Below are 10000 nucleotides of genomic sequence, written 5' to 3'. Positions count from 1 at the left end.
GGAGGAAGAAGAAACAGAAGCAGTAGTGATCAAGCAGGAAGTCATGGAGGCTGAGCCGGAAGAAGAGGTAAGCAATATGAGAACATTATTATTATTTACATATTTACTTGTTTATTTATTTTTGGGGTTCTCCCTACTTAGACATTAACATCAAGTTTATTTGAACATATTTCTTAATTGAGTCATCTCTAATGTTCGGAGGGAATTTAATTAATCAACCAGGGTCACACTTGAATAAGAAAAGTATGGAGAGTTTAGCTTTGAGTACGGAAGGAATGGAGGGTGTGAAGTAAGAACAGAATAGGCTCAAAGTGGGATTTTGTAGTTTTTGAGTAGAATGTACAGTTGACTAAATATCGTAGGGACTGATTACATCTGATTATATTCTTTTCCTATTTTTTTTTGTTTACTGTATCATGGCTTCTTTGGATGGAATTATGACTTAGGCCCTCTCTTATCTGCAGTCTTTTGCTATAAGCTTTCTTCTTCCTTTCAGAGTGGAGAGAAGAAAAAGAAGAAGAAGAAGAAGAAGAAGAAGGAAGAGCAAGAATCGGAATAAAGGCATTCGGACTCGAGCACCTGGCCAGCAGATTACTTTGGCTGTGATGGAATATCTGGATAAACAAAAGAAAAGACTTTTATTTTACTTATCAGTTTCTATCGTTATAATTATTATTATTGAGAATATATATTTTTTTCTTTTCAAACATGCACTGAAATGTTGTGTGGAACACTCGCCTGAATCTACTTTTTCGTTGAAAGGAAATAGTGCCCTTCGGTGTTATACGTTACGTTGGAATACACTTGTCGGTATGAAAGTCAAAGAAATACTTGATGTCTTTTTGGGGGGAATGAGGGAGGTGGCTGAAGGATCTTGTCCTTTACTGGTTTAGCCACCAGATGCTCAATTTTCTTAATTTTTTAAAAGGAAAATATAGTGCTTTGGGTCAAATATCTTGAGAAACTTGCATATGTAGTAGGAAGATAGCCTTTCCTGTGCTAAAAACTGGTTTAGTGGAAGATTTTTATGCCTGTAGAAGTTCACCAATTTGCAAAATTTAGCTTGAAACGATTCCTCGAAAGCTTCTTCTTTTCTAGAATAAGTGTTTTACGGAAGTATCTAAATGTTTTATTTTAAAGTTGTGTTTGTTATGGTGCTTAGTTAAATGAGAGGCCTGACAGACAGCCAGACCAGATGTTTGCATTTCGAAAAGATTGCCAAATTATTTAGGATTGGTAATGAATTAATTAATTTATTTATTTTTGTTTTTCATAGAACAAGTTTGTTAGAGCATAGTGGGTGTACAGTTTGTGTACATATGTATGCTAAGTAGCTAAATAGTTTGTTTATATTGAATTTTTTAAGATTTATCATCCTCCTGTGAGGGAACAGAAGCCTATCGCCGTTGTTGTCACATTATTTCCACTGACAAATTATCTCTAGTGTCTGCAGCAGTGCTTAGATGAGACAAAATGTGAATTTTTTATTTAGAACTTTTTGTTGTTGTTGTTGTGTAGAACACTTTGTTTGAATAATTCCCATTATTCTTGGAAAAGTATTTTACTGTAATGTTGTTGAGCATGGATATGTGATCAGGGTATGTAAAGTACATAACAAAGTGTCAACCCCTTCTTCCTTTTAACCTTGTTTAAAAAAAAAAGACTTGTAACACGTAACATTCTACCCCCTCCTCCCCCACCTCCTCCGGACCACTACCAGAACCACCCCAAGGCTAAAAAGTAGTCATTTGTTGTTCTCCTGACGCCAAGACCTGCGGGAAGTCCATGGGAAGTCCCTTTCGTGGGGGTCCAAGAGGGGGAAGCACAGTGCTGGTAATGTTCCGAGGCAAAGCTAAAAGAGACAAGCCAGATGGGTGTCTTTCAAGCGCCAATGTTGAAAGACCTGCACGTGGAGCAGAGGTTGCCATGACGGTGTAGCATCTGAAGATCAGGTTGCTAAAATTGCTGGTGATGAAGCCTAGGGAGAGACTTTGCATGGTCTTTGGTTGCAAAAGGCTTAAAAAGAGAGAAAATAAACGAAAGACTTCTGTGCGTTGGCAGCACATTGTGGTAGTTCATCCGGTGATGATGATGATGTTAATGTTAAACTTTTTTTTGCCCGTGTCCATTACGCTACGGTTAGGTTGCTAAAGTAATTAGCATGCATTGGAGTTTTAAGCCTTTTAGTTACATAGATTGTGCAGAGTGTGTTACTAGGCTTTTTCTCACGTTTAGGGTTCAAGATGTGTTCATGTTGGCCCATATCTTCAGTGATAAGTGATTGGACCACACATCACTAGTATTAGGATGTTTTTAATAAAATATAAATGTCCAAATTTAAGCTGATTTATTTCCTAAATATATATATATATAAATATATATATGATATATTTCACACTGCCATAGATTTGCAGGAATATTTCCCTTTCCCTTGAATCAATTCTCAATGTTACAATATATGCTATATTTTGGACTGCATTTCAGAATTGTGACCACTTGTTGCTTTGATTTACTATGGAAATTTTGAAGAAAAGATTGTTAGTCAAGTATGTTACTTGGCAACTAAATCAGTTGCAATTTTCAATTTCGTTTTTATACTCTTCAATAAATATCGTATACAAATAGCATTCGAATGTGATTAGATGTCCTTTCACTATTTTTTTTTTTTCTTTGAATTGTTAAAGAAAGTTGCCTCCTTGTGCTGAAGTGGCCTAAGGGCTTGTGGAATGATTAGCGAGCACGAAAGTGACCAAACTACAAGTAAAAAAGTAGCCTTATTGGAGCCCCATAAGACATCAGATTTTTTTTTTCAAATATTGGCATAGTTATCCAAAACTTAAATTAGAAAAAAAAAATCCTTGCCCAAGACTATAGGTAGCTTTGAATGATTGTGAATTTGTAAAAAAACTGATGTCCACACCTTGGCAACTGCATTACAAGTGTAATGGAAAATATTAGTTTTTTTTTTTTAAGCTAAAATGTATATTATCAATCTATATATATTTGAGTTAAAGTATACAAAATGACCGCAACAATTTGGGACAAAATTTAAAACCATACAGAGTTGAAAGCAGTAACGAGCTACATTCATTGTTATAATTAATCTGAGATGATTCGATCCAAGGAAGTTCACAAAAACTATCGCGGAAAATACTCAAATACCAAAGGGCAGACCCCCCCAATCCTTTGCCCGTTGTTGTCGTGGGGGGGCTTAGGAGACGAAGACTGAGACCCAATGATGGGGAACTCCTCAACCTTGGGACTCAGCCATCGACTCAACTAATTTTGGATGGTCTTTTTTTCCCACTTATACTTTTCGTTTCAGTTTCTTCACCAATCCCTTCTACTATCCACCTCCTAAGGTGTGAGAGCCGTGCTGAAAGGCTGACTTTGTGTCAGTCCTGAAAGGCCTGAGGGAACCATGGGCACGGTATTCCCCTGCCATACCTGGCCCTTACCCCTCAAGGGGACCCTGAGGGGTGGACTGTTTTTTTTTTTTCCCAATATACTCTAGGCTTATCATGGCCAATAATGAAGATGTAACCCCACTTTTAGGGGCAATGAGGCTTGCCCCTTTATCAAATAGCCCCAATCCCGGCTCCCCTTTGACCACGGCTCCGAATACTGCAACAACTCCCCCATCATCAATGCATACTAGTACAGTATCAACCCTAATCAACAACCAACCCACAGGAGACATTTCTACTCTCCCAACATGCTCAACTTCAACACCTTTACTCCCACAACCTTCTTCATCAACCATCCCATCTCCCCTTATTACTACCTTACAACCTTATTGCCCACCTCCCCGTAACACTACCCCCCTCAACACTACTCCCTCCTCCACACGTCCCCGCACTTCTACTACCCCCACCTCTACAAGAATCAAAAATACTCTATTTAGCCCAGCCAAATGGGACCGATTTTCGTGATCCCTCCCACAGCTCCCTACTCTCAAAACACCCTCCTCTTCCAACAATGCCTCCAAAAACAAGTAGGCAAAGTCTCTTTCCGTAGCCGACGCGACCACTCCCGTCTCGTCACAGTAACAAGTGAAAACGAAGCTATAGCATTAACAAAACTAACTGATCTATGTGGTAATCCCATCCCTACAGAACCTCATCCAACCCTCAATACTTGCACTGGAACTGTCTCTATCTCCCCAACAGATTGCCCAATCCATGACAAAGAATGGTCAGATTGTGGAGAGGACTTACTCGCTTGTCTCACAGACTATGATGCAACATATGTACAATGCTACTCCATTCCTCCCAGAGGAAATCGTAAGAAATCCATCAACATTGCTAAAATTACTTTCCGTAGACATGACCTTCCCTTAAATGTTTACATAGGTGGGGAATCCCTACCTGTCCGACCATACCAACCTCCTCCTCGTCAGTGCCAAAATTGTTGGCATTTAGGACATCCTGCCAAACATTGCCGTTCCACAGCCAGATGCCCGCTTTGTGCCCAACCTGGCCATACTCGATCAAATTGATCTGCACAATCACGCACATGTGCAAACTGTGGCGGCCCCCATAATGTATTTTATAGAGGCTGCCCCACCTACAAATTTGAGTCTGAGGTAGCAACTCTCAGATTCAGACTTGGACTCACTCTACGTGAAGCCAGACAGGAAGCACGTCGACAAGGCTTTTCTCTTACCCCCTACTCCAGTAATGTCGCTCACTCTGCCAATTCCCATACCTCCCAAGCTCCTACACCCTCTCCAAAACCCAACCCCCCTCCATCTAAATTCCCCTCTTCTACCTCCTACCTTCCCCAGTCAAACTCTTTTGCCATCCTTAACCCAGACACTCCAATCTCTACCGAATCAAATTATTTTGCTATCCTAAATCCAGACACCCCAATCTCTACTACAGCCCCAACACCTTCCCCTCTCCCTCCCCGCACTACCCGCAACAGACAGAATAAACGTTCCACCCCCTCTTCCCCTACCTCACAATCACCTCCACCTTCCTTTGCCCCTATTTATCAGACACCAGACTTATCTTCCCCCCCCCCCCCCTCACAAGAAAACCTTTATCTCACAAAACTCTACAACCAACCCCATTACAGAAACTCTTGAAGATATCCAGAACTACATAATAGAATCCCAAACTGATACTCATCCACCTTCAAATTCTACAATTCTCGCTCCCTCCACACTCAAAGTGACTGCCGATATCCATCCTCCTCCTACTCATATTCTCCCTACACCCAATCCTCCTACCCCATCCCAACAAAACCCATCCCCCCCGACACCACCCCTACCTGTATTAACCCTCCCACCATCCCCTCTATCCCTTCCACTCCCTCCTGGATACACACGTGAATCCCTCATGTCACAAATACCCTCTTCCCCAGACCCTCTACCTCCCGACCCCCCTCCTGATACAACACCACCTCCCCAACCTCATTCTTTATCCCACCCTTTAGCACCTTCCCCTTCAAATTCTCCAACAAGCACTGCAATCTTTGCCACTAAATCAATGAAAGTAGAACAATCCTTCATTGGAACATTCGCGGTTTCCGAATGTTCCTCTTTCAGTCCCACATATTATATTGTCATGCCCACGTCCTCCCTACATAGACATCCCAACTTATCAGACATCCTTACAGAATCTCACACTTTCTGCTTTGACAACCTATTTTCCTTTCTCAAACGCATATATATCCTTCACTTGATCTAACCCCTTTACATTACCTCATCCGACCCTAACCCATTCACTCACCAATTCCTTAACCCAGCTTTAAAAACTAATCACTAACCCAACCATCCTTCACAAACATTAACTATAGTGCTATATGACCTTAGATGTCTAGCACATTTATTTTGCTTTTAACCATTAACCATCGCCTCGAAGTGGTGATCCTGCATCGACTGTCTTAGCCTATGTATTTCGTGACGTCATAGGCAATATTGTGACTCATGGACCCCGTCGACCCAGCAGTGCCCCGACGTGCACTCGATTAATTGACATGCAAGTGCCCGTGCATAGGTTCGAGCGAAATCACCAAATAAAGCCGTCTGCCTGGCAATTTGACCGTTTAATACTGACTATGGATGGAAGTCCCCGCCAGACACCACCCAAGGGTCTATGTTCGTATGTAGACCTTGACTCATGAACCCTTGGTGTATTACGACTCGGGTTTTGTCACTGGTAAATGGGGGTAAGTCCGGCGGGTACTGTTCGATTGTGTGGACGGGGCCTTGGAAATGCTCCCTACTTTTAATGTGTTTTTGTTGACATCTACAAAATTATACAGAAATGCGTATTTATTAATTGTATATTTCGTAAATATATCATAGGTTGATTATTTTGCACGTTCATGAGAAAATGATAATGAAAATAAATGCCTTACTGTACGTCTGTCAATGAGCAGCCATCTACCGGCAAATTTGACAGTTCTTTTGTCACGAGATTCATTGCTCGTTTGGAAGTGAAATTTGTGTACAGTGCTTCTTGTGTTTCCTAATTCTCTCCCAACCTCCTGGTGAAAACGAACTATTAATGGAATTGTGACGATCTCGGTGATAACACCAAATTCAGTGAAGTGCAATAACCGTGTTCCAGCTGCAGAAGTTCGTCAGAGATGCTTCCCAGCCCCACCTCCCCTCCGCCAACCGCAAGGTAAACCATAAATACAGTGTTGTAATTGACGAGGAAGTCGGGTAGCGAATGAGGTGTCTGAGAAGGAGCTAGGTTTATTCAGTGATTGGGAAGGGCTCAGGGGACGGAACCCCCCACTAAGAGAAATAAGGCTACGGGTAGAGTTGATTTAAGATGGGATTAGTCGTTCACTCAATGTCGTCGAATCTTCCGTGACCGAAACTTGGCGTGGGATATACATTTTCCACTTGTTTCACCTTTAAAAAGTGCCCCGTATGACCGAACCCCCCTCCCCCCCACACGCACAAAAGGTACCCCACAGGACTCCCTGAAGTTGTGGACTAGTTAAGGACTAGTTATGGATAGTTAAATGATGGAAACTGTCCATCGATGTCAAGGGCTCCCAGTCCCGTCCACAAAGGGGCAGAATCCACGCGGGACACTGACCACTGAACGTATTGAATCTCCGGCTTTTTATTGCACCGTTATCTGCACGATTAAACCAGTGCGTTGGGTTGTGGGCGCTAAGGGATGCGTGTTTTACGTACACGTGGGAGACTGGGCACGCGCATTTCCTCGGTTGGCACTCCCGTTTCCCCGTCTATGATCATCTTCCTTTCACCTCGCTTTCAAACATAGGAAATTAAACGATTTGGTGACGTTTACCTCATTAATCGTTCCTAGACACAGCTAAAGATACGTAGATATGTCCCGTTCATTGTTTATGGAATGTTTGCATTCAGTGTGAATGCGTGAAATGGAAATTTTAGAATCTGAACTGTGAACATTTTATCAGTCATGTCTTCTATACCGATGGAGATGCCGATTATGGAAAATAATTATTGGCAAAGCAGTGCAGCCATTTACAGACACGAAACGGCTTGCTGGAAATTGAATGAAACACATTTATTTAGAATTAGAAAAAAATATTAACAAACGATATTCAAGGGCTCAAGTGTTATTTTAATATACCACTGCCATTAATAAATAAAAAGAGATACCCAACATACCTTACATAATATTTTGATTACATGGTTAAGAGCATGCAATAATTATTAGACGTGAAAATATCAGCACCGTAAAAAATCTTACAAGAAATCAAACAGAATCCAAATTTTAAGACGACATATACTACATCGCGTAACTCAAGGTTTCCCAGAGGCACTTTTTGGGTGATAATAGAGCAATATTAAAATTTTGACGTCGAATTAACCTGAATTTTATCTCGCCATTAGTACCTACGTATCATTATTTCTCACATGTCAACTGAAAATTTTAGAATGAAATGTTATTGCCATATAGCTATTGGCGCCATTACAATAATCATAAGTAGTAATAATTGAATCTGAAAAGATGACAGTTACAGAGCGAAGCCATGGGGATTATTGTATATTCGTCGGGCCCCCCAGTCGTTGTTGTCATGGGTAGGGGGGGGGGGGGGTCACCCCGACCTTGGACCTCAGCCTTCGCCTCAACTCATGGTCTTTTTATTCTTTCTCTTTTCTTTACCTTCTCTTCTTCATTCCCTTCTTCTGTCCAATTATCCTAATCTTTAACTTTAACCCTTTTCGCCACTGTACATTACCATAGTGTTACATGACATTTGATGTCTACCACATTTATTTGGTTTAACCATTAACCACATACTGGCTACAGAACGAAAAAGGTTGGGAACAACTGGTGTAAATATGACATACCGCTGAACAAAATATCCCAAATGAAATATTTGTCATTCTCCGCTTACTTCGCGTAAATAAAACAAGGGAAAAAGGGGGGAAAATGGTATTGCAGTCACTTGCAATATTCGTGTTGTGAATGAGGCTCCTAACCGAAGCAACAAGGTATTCGAGACGGAATATGAAACAGTTGAAGCTTCGAAACCCTCCTCACTGAAGCATATTATTCGGATGTTTGACAAGACCTTTGACCGCGACTTTACACGCACTGTAATAATAAACCGATAATCGTATACCACTTTCTGTAAGCAAATACACAAAATATCTCTATAAATTTAACAAGCCATAAACAAAAAGATGAACATACAAGTAAAATATAGCAAATCATAAAAAAAGATAAACATGCAATCTTGCGTGTTCAAAATTTCATGTTTCTACTCATGTCCACGACCCCAAATTACAAGAAAAAGCAGGAGATAGTGATAACGATAAGATATGCAGTGGTCATTATTATACAAGTGATAGGAAACGTGACACGACGAAATGTTTTAATATTTATGAAACACGGGCACGTATCGATGACATACACACATGTATGGCATTTGGATATGCTTGAGTGTATTTATATACTTTTCGGGACAGCATTATGTCTGTAAATTCATTTTCACTTCGCAAGTATGGTGAACATTTTAGGTGGGTATATATTTCCCTACTTTATATCATATCCATCTAAATCTATCTACCTATCTGTCTATCTATATGTGTTGAAAAGTGTTAGTGCAAGGACACAGTCTTGCCTCACCCCTGAGTTAACATTGAAGTTTGTCAGGCCCCCACCACGCTTTACAGCACTTTCAGTACCGGTATGTAGGCTTGCTATTAGATCAAAAATCCGTATTGGAATGCATCGAGTCCTACGCCTTCTTGAGGTTGATGTAAGCTGCAAACAGTCCACGGCCAAACTCACGACGGCGTTCCACAGTGACTCGAAGCGCTAGGATGCGGACTATTGTGGACTTGCCAGGAGTGAATCCAGCTACTTCGATCTCTGGTGCCTTAGTGGGTGGTCCCGGATCCGTTTCAGAAGAATGTAGGCGAAAACCTAGCCTGGTATACTGAGCAGTGTAATGCCATGGTAGTTGCTACAGTCCCAACGATCCCCTTTCCACTACCAGAGAGGGATGACCACGTCCCTCAACAGGTCATGGGAATGGAACCAGACTGTCAAATGGCAGCAAAACCACAAGCAAGCCCCGTGCCATAGTGTCATCCTCAGCCTTTAGCAGTTCACCAGGGATACCACTTATGCCTGCAGCTTTCCCACTCTTTAGCTACCCTAACCTCAGTTAGGGTAGGACGTTCCTCTCTGATGAGAGGACCCGACACAGGTATTGTGACACCACTTGCGTCCAGACTAACTGCTGGAAGGTCTACCTGGTACAGCTGCTCACGATACTCAGTCCAACGTTTACGAACCCCAACATGATTTGAGATGATCTGTCCATCCACTGAGCGGACTGTAGTCATCTGCGAGGAGTGCTTGGGGTTCAGTTTTCCCTTGGCTTGGTAGGCAGGATGAAGATCATCTACTAAGAAATGGCCTTCAGCCTCCTAAGCAAGATTCCGATGAACTGTTCTTATCCCCTCTCACCAGTGTCCGAGCCCTGCGCACCAAGGAACGGCGGAAATTCCGATTGCTATTCAATCGAG

At 41.7% G+C, this 10000-nt stretch overlaps 1 protein-coding gene across 2 annotated transcripts in view; it reads left to right on the top strand.

Annotated features, from left to right (window-relative positions):
• Window positions 1-2625, top strand: part of LOC125032109 (H/ACA ribonucleoprotein complex subunit 4-like) — an 11659-nt gene extending 9034 nt beyond the window's left edge. For both annotated transcript variants that reach the window (XM_047623111.1, XM_047623110.1), the window contains exons 11-12: window positions 1-67; window positions 497-2625. The exon at window positions 1-67 is cut by the window's left edge and continues 110 nt beyond it. In XM_047623111.1, the coding sequence (XP_047479067.1) occupies window positions 1-67; window positions 497-559 (130 nt within the window). In that variant the 3' untranslated portion in view covers window positions 560-2625. The remainder of the gene's footprint in view (window positions 68-496) is intronic.
• Window positions 2626-10000: the final 7375 nt, after the last annotated feature.

This window comes from Penaeus chinensis, chromosome 14 (genome assembly GCF_019202785.1).
Source record: "Penaeus chinensis breed Huanghai No. 1 chromosome 14, ASM1920278v2, whole genome shotgun sequence".
Lineage (NCBI taxonomy): Eukaryota > Metazoa > Arthropoda > Malacostraca > Decapoda > Penaeidae > Penaeus > Penaeus chinensis.
Note: the sequence above shows the minus strand (reverse complement) of the source record. Positions and strands in the feature narration are given on the sequence as shown.